The 19,013-nt window shown below is 43.4% G+C and overlaps 2 protein-coding genes across 6 annotated transcripts in view; both read left to right on the top strand.

Annotated features, from left to right (window-relative positions):
* Positions 1-10,398, top strand: part of LOC121581262 (ATP-binding cassette sub-family D member 2) — a 43,366-nt gene extending 32,968 nt beyond the window's left edge. The window contains exons 7-10 of the mRNA XM_041896771.2: positions 3,194-3,339; positions 6,742-6,826; positions 7,033-7,158; positions 8,074-10,398. Of these exons, the coding sequence (XP_041752705.1) occupies positions 3,194-3,339; positions 6,742-6,826; positions 7,033-7,158; positions 8,074-8,287 (571 nt within the window). The 3' untranslated portion in view covers positions 8,288-10,398. The remainder of the gene's footprint in view (positions 1-3,193; positions 3,340-6,741; positions 6,827-7,032; positions 7,159-8,073) is intronic.
* Positions 10,399-13,617: 3,219 nt separating this feature from the next.
* Positions 13,618-19,013, top strand: part of LOC121581261 (kinesin-like protein KIF21A) — a 55,126-nt gene continuing 49,730 nt past the window's right edge. For all 5 annotated transcript variants that reach the window (XM_045224762.1, XM_045224761.1, XM_045224760.1 and 2 more), the window contains exon 1: positions 13,618-13,958. In XM_045224762.1, the coding sequence (XP_045080697.1) occupies positions 13,918-13,958 (41 nt within the window). In that variant the 5' untranslated portion in view covers positions 13,618-13,917. The remainder of the gene's footprint in view (positions 13,959-19,013) is intronic.

The raw sequence follows: 19,013 nt of genomic DNA, 5'->3' as shown, positions 1-19,013 counted from the left end.
GAATGCTGGCGGTGCTTTCACTCTAGTCGTAGCATGAGACGGAGTCTACAACCCACACAAGTGGCTCAGGTAGTTCAGCTCATCCAGGATGGCACATCAATGCGAGCTGTGGCAAGAAGGTTTGCTGTGTCTGTCAGCGTAGTGTCCAGAGCATGGAGGCGCTACCAGGAGACAGGCCAGTACATCAGGATACGTGGAGGAGGCCGTAGGAGGGCAACAACCCAGCAGCAGGACCGCTACCTCCGCCTTTGTGCAAGGAGGAGTAGGAGGAGCACTGCCAGAGCCCTGCAAAATGACCTCCAGCAGGCCACAAATGTGCATGTGTCTACTCAAACGGTCAGAAACAGACTTCATGAGGGTGGTATGAGGGCCCGACGTCCACAGGTGGGGGTTGTGCTTACAGCCCAACACCGTGCAGGACGTTTGGCATTTGCCAGAGAACACCAAGATTGGCAAATTCGCCACTGGCGCCCTGTGCTCTTCACAGATGAAAGCAGGTTCACACTGAGTACATGTGACAGACGTGACAGAGTCTGGAGACGCCGTGGAGAACGTTCTGCTGCCTGCAACATCCTCCAGCATGACCGGTTTGGTGGTGGGTCAGTCATGGTGTGGGGTGGTATTTCTTTGGGGGGCCGCACAGCCCTCCATGTGCTCGCCAGAGGTAGCCTGACTGCCATTAGGTACCGAGATGAGATCCTCAGACCCCTTGTGAGAACATATGCTGGTGCGGTTGGCCCTGGGTTCCTCCTAATGCAAGACAATGCTAGACCTCATGTGGCTGGAGTGTGTCAGCAGTTCCTGCAAGAGGAAGGCATTGATGCTATGGACTGGCCCGCCCGTTCCCCAGACCTGAATCCAATTGAGCACATCTGGGACATCATGTCTCGCTCCATCCACCAACGCCACGTTGCACCACAGACTGTCCAGGAGTTGGCGGATGCTTTAGTCCAGGTCTGGGAGGAGATCCCTCAGGAGACTATCCGCCACCTCATCAGGAGCATGCCCAGGCGTTGTAGGGAGGTCATACAGGCACGTGGAGGCCACACACACTACTGAGCCTCATTTTTACTTGTTTTAAGGACATTACATCAAAGTTGGATCAGCCTGTAGTGTGGTTTTCCACTTTAATTTTGAGGGTGACTCCAAATCCAGACCTCCATGGGTTGATAAATTTGATTTCCATTGATAATTTTTGTGTGATTTTGTTGTCAGCACATTCAACTATGTAAATAAAAAAGTATTTAATAAGATTATTTCATTCATTCAGATCTAGGATGTGTTATTTTAGTGTTCCCTTTATTTTTTTGAGAACTGAAAATGAGGGAATAAGTATTTGACCCCCTCTCAATCAGAAAGATTTCTGGCTCCCAGGTGTCTTTTATACAGGTAACGAGCTGAGATTAGGAGCACACTCTTAGAGGGAGTGCTCCTAATCTCAGCTTGTTACCTGTATAAAAGACACCTGTCCACAGAAGATTGTAGACCTACACAAGGCTGGAATTGGCTACAAGACCATCGCCAAGCAGCTTGGTGAGAAGGTGACAACAGTTGGTGCTATTATTCGCAAATGGAAGAAACACAAAAGAACTGTCAATCTCCCTCGGCCTGGGGCTCCATGCAAGATCTCACCTCGTGGAGTTGCAATGATCATGAGAACGCTGAGGAATCAGCCCAGAACTACACGGGAGGATCTTGTCAATGATCTCAAGGCAGCTGGGACCATAGTCACCAAGAAAACAATTGGTAACACACTACACCGTGAAGGACTGAAATCCTGCAGCGCCCGCAAGGTCCCCCTGCTCAAGAAAGCACATATACAGGCCCATCTGAAGTTTGCCAATGAACATCTGAATGATTCAGAGGAGAACTGGGTGAAAGTGTTGTGGTCAGATGAGACCAAAATCGAGCTCTTTGGCATCAACTCAACTCGCCGTGTTTGGAGGAGGAGGAATGCTGCCTATGACCCCAAGAACACCATCCCTACCGTCAAACATGGAGGTGGAAACATTATGCTAAGGGGGTGTTTTTCTGCTAAGGGGACAGGACAACTTCACCGCATCAAAGGGACGATTGACGGGGCCATGTACCGTCAAATCTTGGGTGAGAACTTCCTTCCCTCAGCCAGGGCATTGAAAATGGGTAGTGGATGGGTATTCCAGCATGACAATGACCCAAAACACACGGCCAAGGCAACAAAGGAGTGGCTCAAGAAGGAGCACATTAAGGTCCTGGAGTGGCCTAGCCAGTCTCCAGACCTTAATCCCATAGAAAATCTGTGGAGGGAGCTGAATTTTCGAGTTGCCAAACGTCAGCAACAAGGGTTTTGCCACCAAGTCATGTTTTGCAGAGGGGTCAAATACTTATTTCCCTCATTAAAATGCAAATCAATTTATAACATTTTTGACATGCGTTTTTCTGGATTATTTTGTTGTTATTCTGTCTCTCACTGTTCAAATTAACCTACCATTAAAATTATAGACTGATCATGTCTTTGTCAGTGTGCAAACGTACAAAATCAGCAGGGGATCAAATACTTTTTTCCCTCACTGTATATATACACACACACACAGATTTGTATTGCTATCCTTGTGTGGACCAAATAATTGACTCCCATCCAAAATCCTATTTTCCCTAACCCTGAATCTAATCCTAATTCTAATCTTAATCTAACCTTAACCCTAAATTTACGCTAAGCCTAACCTTAACCCCCAACCCCTAACCCTAAAACTATACCTAACCCTAAACCTAACCGTAGCCCCTAACCCTATCCCCAACCTTAATTCTAACCCTAATTGTAACCATAACCTAAACCTAACCCCTAAGCCTAAAATAGCATTTTTCCTTGTGGGGACCGGCAAAATGTCCCCACTTGTCAGAATTCTCCTTGTTTTACAATCCTTGTGAGGAGTTCTGGTACCCACAAATAAAAACACAGACACACAACACACACACAGTTAAATGTATTGAAAATCAGCAGCAGGTAACCTTACCCTCTAGACTCAGTAACTGGATCTCCATGGAGAGTGAGAGAGAGAAACCAGACCTTAGAGTAGTGAAATATTTACCCGATCTTCCAGGTGTTTTGACGGCTTTATTATAATGGTGAAACGTGACACACACACACACACACTGACCTCTTTACCCAAATGTTGTGTCTGACTATCTCCCCCCTCCCTCGCTCTCTCCTCAGGCCGTACATGTCCATTGGGACCCTGAGAGACCAGGTGATCTACCCAGACTCTTTAAAAGATATGCATGACAGAGGCTACAGAGACAAGGACCTGGAGGTCATACTAGACATCGTTAACCTCAACCAGATAGTGACTCGCGAGGGCGGTAAGAACCGGGGAGGGGGCAGTGAGGGAAATACTATCTGAGTCAGCCTAGAACAAAAGGGCTGCGTGAGTCTGACGGCATAGTAACAGGTGCACTATGAAAATAGGTAGCTGAAGCCTGACAAAACTCCCAGTAACCTATTTTTAAGCCATTTACCCTTGAGATGAATGATATGGTTTCCAAAGGGATTCCCAAACAACAACAACAGACATACTGAATGGGGCCCTCTTAGTTCAGCTAACACATCCTTCCTCAAAAAAATTATATATCTCTTATCATACTATGCGCTGTCTGTAGTGCATTTGACCACTCAATAAGTTATTTCTGTATTTTTCTAGTGGCATCAGTCTATCCCGCTGTCACGATCGTTGAGAGACGGGTCAGACCAAGGTGCAGCGTGATATGCGTACATATTTAAGACGAATAAACACTTGACAAAATAACAAAACAACGAAACCGTGAAGTCCTCTGGGCTATACACACAACAAGCCAAACAGGAACACAAACTAGATCCCACAACTAAGGAAGGCAACCAGGCTACTTAAGTATGATCCCCAATCAGAGACAACAAGCGACAGCTGCCTCTGATTGGGAATCACACCCGGCCAAACATAGAAATATAAACCTAGATCTACAACATAGAAATACAATTAGATAAAGATCAGGGCGTGACAGTACCCCCCCCCCCAAAGGTGCGTACTCCGGCCGCACCAACCTGACTCATTAGGGGAGGGTCCGGGTGGGCATTCAGCCTCGGAGGCGGCTCCGGCTCCGGGAGTGACGACCTCTCCCTCTCTGCCTCCCCGTTGCACCCCTGGTCTGGTCTGGACCTCAGCGCGATGCTTCCCCTCTCCTTCCTCCCACGATGCACCAAGCCCTGTCTGGACCCTGATGTGGGAGACCCCGAACCTGGAGAGGGGCTGACGTCTGGGCCTGGATCAGCAATCCTCCCGCGATGCACCAAGCCCTGTCTGGATCCTGGTGTGGGAGGCCCCGACCCTGGAGAGGGGCTGACTTCTGGGTCTAGAGTGGAGCCGCTGACCGGAGCTGAACTGGACCCCGGTGGAGCGGACTGCCCTGGCTCCGGAAGGGAACTGCTGACCGAAGCTGGACTAGGCACCGGTGGAGCGGACTGCTCTGGTTCTGGAGTGGAGCAGCTGACCGGAGCTGAACTGGACCCCGGTGGAGCGGACTGCTCTGGCACTGGACTGGAGCAGCTGACCAGGGCTGGACTAGGCACCGGTAGAGCGGATTGCTCTGGCACTGGACTGGAGCAGCTGACCAGAGCTGGACTGGGCCCTGGTGGAGCGGACTGCTCTGGCACTGGAGTGGAGCAGCTGACCGGAGCTGGAATAGGCACCGGTGGAGCGGACTGCTCTGGCACTGGAGTGGAGCAGCTGACCGAAACTGGAGTGGGCACCGGTGGAGCGGACTGCTCTGGAAACAGCTGTACTGGGCTGCGGACACGCACCACTGGTCTGGTGCGAGGAGCAGTCACGGGGCGTACCGGGCTGGCGACACGCAGCACTGGTTTGGTGCGAGGAGCAGGTACGGGCCGTACCGGACATGGATACACGCACCACTGGTTTGGTGCGCGGAGCAGGTACGGGCCATACCAGGCTGGGGAGGCGCACTGGTGACACAGTGCGTCGAACCTGAGCAGGATATACTGGACAGTGGAGATGTACTGGAGGTCTGGAGTGTACAGCTGGCACAACTCGTCCTGGCTGGATGCCCACTTTCGCACGACACGTGCGGGGCGCTGGCACAGGACGCACTGGGCTGTGAATGCGCACTGACGACAGTGCGTATCTCCGCATACCTTGGTTCCTCAATGAACACACGCTCCTTTTGTTGCCTGACCAGCTCCTCTCTCCGTGCCTCCACTACTTCCTTCTCCCTACGGGCCTCCTGCAGCGCCTCCTCTTGAAGGGAGCTCTCCTGCTTTATTCTCCCTATCAGCCCCTGTAATGTGGTGGCCTCCTCTCTTAAACTGCAGATCGGCAGGTCTTGGAGGACCTCTAAAATAGCGGCCTCCTCCTCTACAGTCAGCCCTTTCACGGCCTCCTGCTGCCTCGTCGTCCACCCTGTGTGCCCCCTCAATTTTTTTTTATTGGGGTTGCCTCTCGGGTCTCCTTCGTTGTCGGCACTGTTGGCGCCGTTTCTCCTCTCCTACCCGGGCTTCTTCCCTCGCCCAGGGTCCTTTATCGGCTAGATTCCCCTTCATTGCCTCCCGGTAACGGATGGCCTCCTCCTCAGTAATTTTCCCCCAACCGAGGAGGACATCTACCAAGGTTACCTCCCGTTTGGTCCTTCTGGGCACGCTGCTTGGTCCTTGTTTGGTGGGATCTTCTGTCACGATCGTTGAGAGACGGGTCAGACCAAGGTGCAGCGTGATATGCGTACATATTTATTAAGACGAATAAACACTTGACAAAATAACAAACCAACGAAAACGTGAAGTCCTATGGGCTATACACACAACAAGCCAAACAGGAACACAAACTAGATCCCACAACTAAGGAAGGCAACCAGGCTACTTAAGTATGATCCCCAATCAGAGACAACGAGCGACAGCTGCCTCTGATTGGGAATCACACCCGGCCAAACATAGAAATATAAACCTAGACCTACAACATAGAAATACAATAACATAGATCTCAACAAAAACTCACACCCTGACCCAACCAACAAGAGTTCTCTAGATCAGGGCGTGACACCCGCTCCATCACTTTGGTCTTATTAAGGACATGTAGAGTGTAGTTAATTGGAGACCAGTGGTCCTGTTATTCTCCAACAATCAGCTCTATTGTTGTGACCTCACTACTAAGCCAGGTCACTCTAGGTTAGAGCCATGAATGGCTGCTCTGTCTGTAACCACTGTGTGAATGGTTCCTAGCCAGAGGAGAGGATCATTCAACTAAAATAATCTCCATGATCCAGATTTTCCACATGTTGGTTTCCCTCCAGAAGGATTATTATTTTCCCTGTTTGTTCACAAACGCAGGCTGTAGAGACAGTGGAGTCCTGCGTTTTCCTCCTGCATCATTGTTCTAAATCAGGATTAGAAAGTATTAGGTTTTTGGTCTTTTGAGATAAATATGAAACCTAGTCATTTAAATGGAAAATACACAGGATGTCTTGCAGCGGGACAAAGAAAATGCTTGTTTTTAAGCCTTTGAGAGAGACAACTTTTTTTAAGTAAGTCAGTCTCCTATTGAATATTCTTGAACTTTCAACTCTCTCCACAGTTGTTCCCATGGTTACGCTAACTTTAAACCCTTTGCGTTGGTCTTTGTGTAGCATTTAACCTACTTATTCCAATGGAGAATAAAACTGTAGTCAATGACAGTACTTCCAATATTAACTGACTGTGATGTGTGTATGTTTGTCTGTGTGTAGGTTGGGATGCAGAGATGGACTGGAAGGACGTGTTGTCTGGGGGAGAGAAACAGAGAATGGGTATGGCTCGCATGTTCTACAACAGGTAAGACTTGGCCTGCCATCTTAGGCTTTCTTTAACCCTGGATGTATGGTTTGGAAAAACTTCATAGTAGATATTTAGAGGTGCTGTTGATTGAATAGCCCATATTCCTCTCTTGTTTGATAGTTGATTGATTGGTGGCTAGTTGATTTAATGAATTGTTAATTATAAATATATAAATGACTAAATTCCTTTTAATTGTGTGTCAGGCCAAAGTATGCCCTGTTGGATGAGTGCACCAGTGCTGTCAGCATTGACGTGGAGGGAAAAATATTCCAGGCTGCAAAGGATGCTGGGATATCCTTACTGTCAATCACCCACAGGCCCTCCCTCTGGTAAGAGACAGATATCATATCTGGACCAGTCTGTCCACCCCAATTCTGATATTTTTTCCACTAGTTGGTATTTTGACCAATCACATCTTTTCACGTCAGATATTTTTTTTGGAGCTGATCTGATTGGTCAAAAGACCAATTAGTGAAAAAATATCAGAATTGGGCTGCCTGTGTAAATGCAGCCATAGTGTCTCTTCCGACAGCCGCTGTGTCTCCAATACTTAGGTGGAGCACCATGAGTTTGGCAAGCAAGACTAGTCAGATAGTTTCTTAAACCTCCAATGTGTAATATTTCTGCCACTGTTTGTCTTGAAGCACACAGATTCTGTACTGAACACTGTAGAACAGTTTTAAAGGAAAACTGTATAGAAACCTTTAGAAAAAATTAAAAGGAAATGCAAAAAAATGAACGCAAAACAAGTAGTAGGCTATAAGCAAATGCACCACTAGTTATCACGTCAGCAGTGCTCTATTCTGTATTTTCTCAGAGTTAGCCTCAGGCGTTAAACATGATTGTAGTGCAAACACAAATAGTACTACCACAATATTGTGCAAGTCTGTTCCTCTCAGGAGATTGCTGCTGCTAGTTAGTTGCTTGTTTAACCTTAGCAGTCACGTAACCCTATGACATTTTATACAACATGACATAACATGGCATGACACTACATCACACAACAAGGCTGAGCACAGCACAAAATAATCACAACAAGACTGCAACCACAATAGAACAGAACTCATGCACCATCACGAACACTGCTATCATTTTGCATAACACAACCATAAGGTCAAAGACAATTGTATACTATTTTGAAATAATGTTGTGCTTGGACTGGATAATGAATGAAATAAAAAGAGAAACATAACGCAACCATGAAATAATCCCATCCCTAACCCATATTATTGTCATACCTACAGGAAGTACCACACCCACCTGTTACAGTTTGATGGTGAGGGAGGATGGAGGTTCGAGCAGCTGGACACCGCTACGCGTCTCTCCCTGACCGAGGAGAAACAGCGCCTCGAGTCCTCACTTGCAGGAATACCCAAGATGCAACACAGACTCAACGAACTCTGCAAGATCCTGGGAGAGGACTCAGTCCTCAAAACAGCCGACGCAGCAGAGGAGTGAAAGAAGAAGAATGAAAGAAAAAACGAGATGGATGTTTCTAAAAGTCAAAGTAATTTTTTTTTCTGTTTCAACGCACACCAACCGCATATTCCCATACGTTTCCAGTGTTGGGGTTGAGTTTTAAGAATTAATCAACAATGTTGTTTTATAGATGTTTTCATCGCTGGAAATGGTTGAGAGACTTAAAATCTCTGACAAGCTGAGACTAACATTTTATTTGGTTGAACAATGAAGTAAAATAATTTTTCATTTCTAGCACTTTACTCAATTTGAGGAAATGTAAATTTTTTATGCTGCTGAAGAAGTAGGCTAATGCTTTTTTTTTTTGAGACAGTATTTTCCTTCTTTTATTGTGTAGATTTGTTTGTGTTATTAAAAAAACTAATATGGACCTGAAAAGGCGCAACGCTCGCCATTAAAAATTCGTAGTTTTATTAGAAAAGTTTAAAAAAGATTGACGTTTTGGCCTTTAATAGCTTTCTACGTCAATCTTTTAAACGTTGCGTCTTTTCCTGCCCAATGATGTCTACACATTTTTAGGTTTCACCTCTACTCCCTTTGGTTGAGCACCCTCTACTTCTTTCTGTAAAAGAAAAACTACTAGAAAGGTCATTGGATGAAATGAAACAATGATCATCAAGTTTTTACAATCATATCAAGTTATTCATTAAGGTTAGGCTAATAAGCATACAGTTTTAAAGGTAGCCCAACTGCTCAAATTTAAAGTACCACAGCTGCGATAAATGAGTGTCCCTTTCTGTTATCTCAGCCACTGGCGCTGGGTTATATCATAAGGACATCTTCCTTATAACATTACTGAATGTGTTGTTCACAGGTTATCTCCTCAGAACTGCGGTATAGTAATATATTCAAAATACCTCAGTAGCTTTCAAGTTATCTGGCTCTGCATTTTAAATAACACCCTTCCCTAGACCTATATAGTGCACTACTTTGACCGCAGCCCTGATTTGTCTTTGTTAGTGGCTAAGAGATGGTTTTCTTAGGAGCTATTATTGGACATTGGTGCATTAGTGACAGAGCTGTTGGTCTGTTGCTATAGACTTCTGGTTTACTGAACAAATACAATGGATTTCAAGGCATTTTGTCTTGTCTCCAGCAGAGCACAGCAGGAATCGGACTGGGCTCGCTCACACAAACGCACGCAAACGCGCGCACACACACACACACACACCACCTGGCAAAGCTCTACTCACTATCACTAGGGTAATATCTGTGTAACAGGGTGTTTTGTGTTGTCTCAGTCTACAATCTTCACCCCTATAAAAAATATGTCACATCTTCGGCAAGAGGTTTACATTGTGTTTTACAATAACCACTGTTGTTTTCCGTTGTAGTTCAGTATGGTTTACTTGGTTGCTGAGTTTAATTAACTGTTGTTATATCCACCCACACTAAAATCAATCTAGTTCAACAATTCATATTTGTTACCAGCGACCTATCTCAGACTGTATACTGTGAACTTTGTTGTTTCTTTTTTTGATAATGTCATAAAATGTATTTTTAATGTAGTAATTTTAGAGTTTGATTATGCTGCCTCTGTTCACACCTGTGTATGTACAGTAAATATTCTGCTGAACAAAGCTGTCATCTCAGCTCTGCTGAGGTTACTGTAGGTCAAATCCAAGACCAGTCCTTCTAGTACTGTAGCCTTATAGCCTGGCTGTGTTAGTGTATCCCCTATACCAAGGTTCTCCAACTGGCGTTCCGCGGGCAGGTGATTTTTTTTTTTGGGGGGGACAAGTGATTTTAATTTTGGAAATTTGTTACAAAGTATTCCCACGCATAATAGAGGGATATATTTGATCCTATACAGAAATGAGTATGTTTTAGTCAAATATTATATCTGTTTGGGCTTCTTGCGGTCCATTTGCAGTCTACAAATGATTTGTAATTATGTTCCGGCCCCCTGACCATCCACTCAAGAAAAAATAAGCCTGCGGCTGAATCTAGTTGATTATCCCTGCCCTATACGGTATATTCAATCAGTGATATCTATAAACATTGGGTATACTGATTGGGTGGCACATACAGTGGCTTGTGAAAGTATTCACCCCCCTTGGCATTTTTCCTATTTTGTTGCCTTACAACCTGGAATTAAAATGGATTTTGGGGGGGTTTGTATCATTTGATTTACACAACATGCCTACCACTTTGAAGATGCAAAATATGTTTTATTGTGAAACAAACAAGAAGTCAATACTTTGTAGAGCCACCTTTTGCAGCAATTCTTCAAGGCAAAACTGCTCCAGCTCCTTCAAGTTGGATGGGTTCTGCTGTTGTACAGCAATCTTTAAGTCATACCACAGATTCTCAATTGGATTGAGGTCTGGGCTTTGACTAGGCCATTCCAAGACATTTAAATGTTTCCCCTTAAACCACTCGAGTGTTGCTTTAGCAGTATGCTTAGGGTCATTGTCCTGCTGGAAGGTGAACCTCCGTCCCAGTCTCAAATCTCTGGAAGACTGAAACAGGTCACTGTGGGAATGGTGTTCTTGGGTGATGAGAGGTGTTGGGTTTGCGCCAGACATAACGTTTTCCTTGATGGCCAAAAAGCGTAGAGTACCTTCTTCCATATGTTTGGGGAGTCTCCCACATGCCTTTTGGCGAACACCAAACGTGTTTGCTTATTTTATTCTTTAAGCAATGGCTTTTTTCTGGCCACTCTTCAGTAAAGCCCAGCTCTGTTGAGTGTACGGCTTTGCAGCTCCTTCAGGGTTATCTTTGGTCTCTTTGTTGCCTCTCTGATTAATGCCCTCCTTGCCTGGTCCGTGAGTTTTGGTGGGCGGCCCTCTCTTGGCAGGTTTGTTGTGATGCCATATTCTTTCCATTTTTTAATAATGGATTTAATGGTGCTCTGTCGGATATTTATAACCCAACCCTGGTCTGTACTTCTCCAGAACATTGTCCCTGACCTGTTTGGAGAGCTCCTTGGTCTTCATGGTGCCGCTTGCTTGGTGGTGCCCCTTGCTTAGTGGTGTTGCAGACTCTGGGGCCTTTCAGAACAGGTGTATATATACTGAGATCATGTGACACTTAGATTGCACACAGGTGGACTTTATTTAACTAATTATGTGACTTCTGAAGGTAATTGGTTGCACCAGATCTTATTTAGGGGCTTCATAGCAAAGGGGTGAATACATATGCACACACCACTTTTCGGTTATTTATTTTTTAGAATTTTTTGAAACAAGTTATTTTTTTCATTTCACTTCACCAATTTGGACTATTTTGTGTATGTCCATTACATGAAATCCAAATAAAAATCCATTTAAATTACAGGTTGTAATGCAACAAAATAGGAAAAACGCCAAGGGGGATGAATACTTTTACAAGGCACTGTACTAGTGCCAGGTTTTTTGATTGGCTTATACCCCGACTGTAATGACTGTGACATGTCAGTGTCACAGAATGAAATCATTAACCGCAATGGCAGAATCTTAACAAGTGTACAATAAGTGCATCTGCTATATTTTTACCACTACATCTCAGACTAAACTGTCTTGAAGAGAAGTGACATGGAAAATAATGTATGTAAGTTATAAATATGTAAATTATATATTGTAATGTATACTTTGTTAATATGGTACTTATATTTGCCTTTGCATTGAATGGGTGAGTGTGAGTGATGCCTCAATTACTTGTTATATTTGAACTGTCTCTTTCAATCAATGCTAAACAGAGAGCATTGTGGGAGGAGAAATACAATAGCTTGCACCATGAATAGTTAGTGTTCATGGAAGTAAAGGAGTGAACTTTTGTAATATACTTGGTTATAACTACTGTTGTAAATAGGTAATAAGGCTGAAAAGAACCTACATATTCAGGCTTCTCCTCATTCCTTGGTATTCTAACTAATATTTTGTGTCTTGAAAAGGACACCTGACATAGTTTGAAACCTGATTTCCCTGTACTGTAAAAAAAAAAAAAAAAAAACATTATGTGTTGCTCAGCCCTGTTGATAGGAAGTATCTACAGTATACTACTGGATGAAACAGTGTCTTAAAGTGACTGAGAATGGTATGGAGTGAGTAGAATCAAGAGGTGATGCTTGAAACTGTATACATGAAAACATGTATACATGACCATGAGTTTAGCAATGTAACCAAGACTATGGATCAAAGTCAAACAAAATCAAATATACTTTGATATTCTATAAAATTGCAACAGTTCATTTAGGCCTACTCTAGTATGTTCCCACAACACTTTGACTTACTAACAATTATTTTATACAATTATTTTGTCATTTTGTGGAACATCCGAATGTACTGTATTTGACATGTATTATAGCATTTTACTTTGTCATAGGCAATTCATTCAATTTTGGCAACTGTGACAATTTAAGTTTGATTAGCAAAATTGTTGTTAATTTAATGGTACCTCTTGTAGTAACTAATGCATGTGAGAAAACAGACAAAACCTTTTACGCCCACCTGTTCTGGTACTGTTGTTCATTCTGCATGCAAGAATGTGCACTGAGTGTTCATTTACATCAATGTGATTCCTATATGTAGTTTCAAATATGCTTGGCTCATGAAACTTTTGATTTGGAAAATGTATTTTCCTGTAAATAAAATAAGGCAACCACTAAGACTGTGTAAAACTCAAATAATTGATTGATTCATTGTTGTGTTGTGTTGTAATTAGTCAGCATTTTGTGGTTGGTTGCATATTCCAGTCTCAGAGTACAGGGGTATTCAATTTAACGTGTATCTGATGCCATCTGGTGTATAACGACGGAAATGATTTGGATCACACTGCACTTTTGTAATCTGAACCAATGACCACGCGATGGTGCCATGCGCCATCCATGCACACTTACATCAGTAACACTAACTATTAGGCCTACACCATTTGGTATTTCACAAACATATTCACTATAGATTGGAATGTCAAACTATATGGCTACATACAATATGCTAAACCTCTTCATTTTTAATTGTATCGGCGGTTGTCAACTGCATTGGACGTTTTAAATTGCATTGCAGATAACAAGTTTGCTTGAGTGATTGCTTGAGACTCAGCTAGTGGTCATCAATAATCCACAATTTTCCATCAGTTGGCCTCTATAATTGGCCTTGAGAAGGTTATCATTTAACGAACAGTTTTACATTCTTAAGAAAACTATACACATTCACTTTAAGTATTCCATTGAATGATGTTACAATCGAGGGGCTACGATGTTTCTTCACTCATTCAACGGGGTTGATATTTTCCCTCTGTCAGATTGGGAGGGTACATCTCAGAAGGCGTGGCTTAATTACGTTTCGCTCCTCGGGTGCCACACAGGAGCGGGCAAGTGTATTCTTCTGTCCCTACCACCTAGCAAGGCTGGCCTCTACACGGGAATAATGCAATGTCATTGAAAATGTAACCTCGAATATCGTAGCCTACGTTTATTCAGAATGCGCCTCACCCGAGATATAGCACAGAGAATAGCACACTAATGCTGACTTCGTATTTAATTTATTTATATAAGGTGGATGTGAGCTGTGGTTGCTCACGCGCTTCGGGTAACGAAGCTGCCTGCTGTGCTGTAAGCGGATAAAGAAAAATAAAATCAAGCTATTTATATCGTGGTTGTTCCAGCCGTGACAACCCTAATCGGAAACATGAGTGGACAGGACGAAAGTTCGGTGCGGGTCGCATTGAGGTAAGTCTGTGACATTGGATGGTGTTCTGTTCTGTCGGAAAATTATACTCATCTTGGTCACGCCTCTCCAGGAGAATGTACCTATTATTATTGTGACCATGCCGGTGTTGATAAACCACAGCATGGGCCGTTGTGATGGCCTAGTTACTGTGTAAAAACATTAATGTGTGGATAGCCTAAACAATTGGGCATTCGTTCCAAAATAACGCACAGTAGGCTGCAATGTGGCAAAGCAATCGACGCTTACGTAGGGATTAGAGATAGCAGTAACAATACGTTTCTCCTTGTATTTATTCTAGGACGCATGTCAAATGTCAAACTGCTAAAGCAGCAGGGCCTTGGATTTGTTTAAGTGTCACCATCAGCCCCCCATATATACCAAGTATATAGCCAACACAATTGCCTAGGTTATGGGTTTCCTTTGTTGATGCTTAAGCTACAGTACACCATTTGTCAATGGCCTGGCTGCAGAAATTCTGACTACATGGATTTATGAATGAAGGGAGGAGGGGCGGATATGATTGGAGAAATCAATACCCCCCCCCCTTAGGAAGAATGAAGGAACCAGAATGAACCAAAACAAATTATAGACAACATATCAATACAATAATCAATAATGTGTGTGTGTCTGTTTGTGTGTGCGCACATGCTTGTGTCATAGATCTGTATTGTCATGTGAGAGGGGTCAGTGGAAGACAGAGACTAAGACCTGACCCCCAGGTTAGGTTACCTCTCTCTCTCTCTCTCTCTCTCTCTCTGTCTCTCTCTCTCTCTCTCTCTCTCTCTCTCTCTCTCTCTCTCTCTCTCTCTCTCGCTCTCTCTCTCTCTCTCTCTCTCTCTCTCTCTCTCCTCGCTCTCTCTTCTCTCTCTCTCTCTCTCTCTCTCTCTCTCTCTCTCTCTCTCTCTCTCTCTCTCTCTCTCTCTCTCTCTCAATTTCAATTTCAATTTAAGGGCTTTATTGGCATGGGGAAACGTGTGTTAACATTGCCAAAGCAAGTGAAGTAGATAGTAAACAAAAGTGAAATAAACAATAAATATTAACAGTAAACATTACACTCAGAAGTTTCAAAAGAATAAAGACATTTCAAATGTCATATTATGTATATATACAGTGTTGTAACAATGTGCAAATAGATAAAGTACAAATGGGAAAATAAATAAACATAAATATGGGTTGTATTTACAATGGTGTTTGTTCTTCACTGGTTGCCCTTTTCTTGTGGCAACAGGTCACAAATCTTGCAACTGTGATGGCACACTGTGGTTTTTCACCCAGTAGATAAGGGAGTTTATCAAAATTGGGTTTGTTTTCGAATTCTTTGTGGATCGCTGTAATCTGAGGGAAATATGTGTCTCTAATATGGTCATACATTTGGCAGGAGGTTAGGAAGTGCAGCTCAGTTTCCACCTCATTTTGTGGGCAGTGTGCACATAGCCTGTCTTCTCTTGAGAGCCAGGTCTGCCTACGGCGGCCTTTCTCAATAGCAAGGCTATGCTCACTGAGTCTGTACATAGTCAAAGCTTTCCTTAAGTTTGGGTCAGTCACAGTGGTCAGGTATTCTGCCACTGTGTACTCTCTGTTTAGGGCCAAATAGCATTCTAGTTTGCTCTGTTTATTTGTTTGTTCTTTCCAATGTGTCAAGTAATTCTCTTTTTGTTTTCTCATGATTTGGTTGGGTCTAATTGTGTTGTTGTTGTTGTTGTTGTTGTCCTGGGGCTGTGTGGGGTCTGTTTGTGTTTGTGAACAGAGCCCCAGGACAAGCTTACTTAGGGGACTCTTCTCCAAGTTCATCTCTCTGTAGGTGATGGCTTTGTTATGGAAGGTTTGGGAATCGCTTCCTTTTAAGTGGTTATAGAATTTAACGGCTCTTTTCTGGATTTTGATAATTAGCGGGTATTGGCCTAATTCTGCTCTGCATGCATTATTTGGTGTTTTACGTTGTACACGGAGGATGTTTTTGCAGAATTCTGCATGCAGAGTCTCAATTTGGTGTTTGTCCCATTTTGTGAATTCTTGGTTGGTGAGCGGACCCCAGACCTCAGAACCATAAAGGGCAATGGGTTCTATAACTGTTCAAGTATTTTTAGCCAGATCCTAATTGGTATGTCAAATTTTATGTTCCTTTTGATGGCATAGAAGGCCCTTCTTGCCTTGTCTCTCAGATCGTTCACAGCTTTGTGGAAGTTACCTGTGGCGCTGATGTTTAGGCCGAGGTATGTATAGTTTTTTGTGTGCTCTAGGGCAACGGTGTCTAGATGGAATTTGTATTTGTGGCCCTGGCAACTGGACCTGTTTTGGAACACCATTATTTTTGTCTTACTGAGATTTACTGTCAGGGCCCAGGTCTGACAGAATCTGTGCAGAAGATCTAGGTGCTGCTGTAGGCCCTCCTTGGTTGGTGACAGAAGCACCAGATCATCAGCAAACAGAAGACATTTGACTTCAGATTCTAGTAGGGTGAGGCCGGGTGCTGCAGACTGTTCTAGTGCCCTCGCCAATTCGTTGATATATATGTTGAAGAGGGTGGGGCTTAAACTGCATCCCTGTCTCACCCCACGGCCCTGTGGAAAGAAATGTGTGTGTTTTTGCCAATTTTAACCGCACACTTGTTGTTTGTGTACATGGATTTTATAATGTCGTATGTTTTTCCCCCAACCCCACTTTCCATCAATTTGTATAGCAGACCCTCATGCCAAATTGAGTCAAAAGCTTTTTTGAAATCAACAAAGCATGAGAAGACTTTGCCTTTGTTTTGGTTTGTTTGTTTGTCAATTAGGGTGTGCAGGGTGAATACGTGGTCTGTCGTACGGTAATTTGGTAAAAAGCCAATTTGACATTTGCTCAGTACATTGTTTTCACTGAGGAAATGAACTAGTCTGCTGTTAATGATAATGCAGAGGATTTTCCCAAGGTTGCTGTTGACGCATATCCCACGGTAGTTATTGGGGTCAAATTTGTCTCCACTTTTGTGGATTGGGGTGATCAGTCCTTGGTTCCAAATATTGGGGAAGATGCCAGAGCTAAGGATGATGTTAAAGAGTTTAAGTATAGCTAATTGAAATTTGTGGTCTGTATATTTTATCATTTCATTGAGGATACCATCAACACCACAGGCCTTTTTGGGTTGGAGGGTTTGTATTTTGTCCTGTAGTTCATTCAATGTAATTGGAGAATCCAGTGGGTTCTGGTAGTCTTTAATAGTTGATTCTAAGATTTGCATTTGATCATGTATATTTTTTTGCTGTTTGTTCTCTGTTATAGGGCCAAAAAGGTTGGAGAAGTGGTTTACCCATACATCTCCGTTTTGGATAGATAGCTCTTCGTGTTGTTGTTGTTTGTTTAGTGTTTTCCAATTTTTCCAGAAGTGGTTAGAGTCTATGGATTCTTCAATTACATTGAGCTGATTTCTGACATGCTGTTCCTTCTTTTTCCGTAGTGTATTTCTGTATTGTTTTAGTGATTCACCATAGTGAAGGCGTAGGCTCAGGTTTTCTGGGTCTCTATGTTTTTGGTTGGATAGGTTTCTCAATTTCTTTCTTAGGTTTTTGCATTCTTCATCAAACCATTTATCACTGTTATTACTTTTCTTTGGTTTTCTGTTAGAGATTTTTAGATTCTCTCTCTCTCTCTCTCTTTCTCTCTCTCTAGTTACTGCAGGCAGACTTTGACCCAGTACTCTGTTTACTGTCTCTGTCTGGGCTGGGCCTTGGTTTACAAACCTCTCTCCTGCATATAAATCCATCCATATTCATGAGACAATAAACTAGCAGCAAGCACTTCTACGTTACATAATACATTAGAGACTGTTTTAATTGCAGACATTTCAGGCAGACAGCGTTTAGATTTACACATTGAAAGTACTAATTACAATGACTACATAATAGCCACTGAACTGTTGGTAGCATGAGCAAAAGAGACTGTCCTCAGTGTTAACATAGCTAGCTCCCAACAACACAACCGCAGACAGACACAAGTGTGTGTAAACCCTGCCATTTTATCTATCTGCATAGAAAGCACATGCCTCATGAATTATGTGCTAGCTTTTTCCCATTCTTTTTTAATCTCTCTCTCTTGCTACTTTTCTTTCTACTTTAATCTGGTCTTTTGTTTCCTCGACAATCAGGCTCCCACTCATTCTTTTCATGGAGGAGCCAGTGGAGAGAGTCTGTACAGGACAAGACCAACTACTGTATCTAACTGTGATCACGAAACCGGAGACATGCATAGACTCAAATGATCAGATAGCATGTAATAACATGTTCATAATATGTTTATAACATGTAATAAACGATCTCAGTATATCCATCAGACGTGTTGCTGTGCGTTTTGTTGCTGTGCGTTTTTGCTGCCAACTTTACTTTATTTTGCTAGCTGACAACTTTATGTTTTTTTTGTTTTGTTTTGTTTTTAATTACCGTTTATATTTTTAGTTTTTCCATCGCAACTTTTTTCCCTCATTCAACTTTTTCACTCCGGACGCTTTATCTGGACATGGTTCGTCAACATCTTCAACAGCCGAAGCTAAGTAGTAACATTAACATGATGTCTTCTAATTGCAGTCGCTGTACTCATAATATACAGGAGAACGATCGCCTTGCGGCGAGAATAGCTGTGCTACAAGCCCAGCTTCAGACGCAATCGTTAGGCAAGGGTAATTTCAGTGTAGGAAAGGAAGAAACAGCGTCTGTGCCACCAGTAAGTACAGATAGTAACGTTAGTATAAATCCCCCCGCACAGTCCCCGCAGCCGGACAACTTTCTCATGGCTTCTGGAGGGAAATACTGTTGGAATGCTCAACCGGTGTCGCTCATTCAGCCGACAGAAACTTTCAACCGGTTTTCCCCATTATGTAGCGAGTCGGAGTCTGAGTCTGAGTCTTCTCTTATCTCTACTCCTCCCGTTACGGGGTCTGAGACGCCGAAGGCTCCCACCATTAGCTCTGACAAATTGAAAACCCTAGTCATTGGCGACTCCATTACCCGCAGTATTAGACTTAAAACGAATCACCCAGCGATCATACACTGTTTACCAGGGGGCAGGGCTACCGACGTTAA

The sequence above is a fragment of the Coregonus clupeaformis genome, chromosome 14 (assembly GCF_020615455.1).
Source record: "Coregonus clupeaformis isolate EN_2021a chromosome 14, ASM2061545v1, whole genome shotgun sequence".
NCBI classification, from domain to species: Eukaryota; Metazoa; Chordata; class Actinopteri; order Salmoniformes; family Salmonidae; genus Coregonus; species Coregonus clupeaformis.
This window is presented reverse-complemented; position numbering and strand designations above follow the sequence as displayed.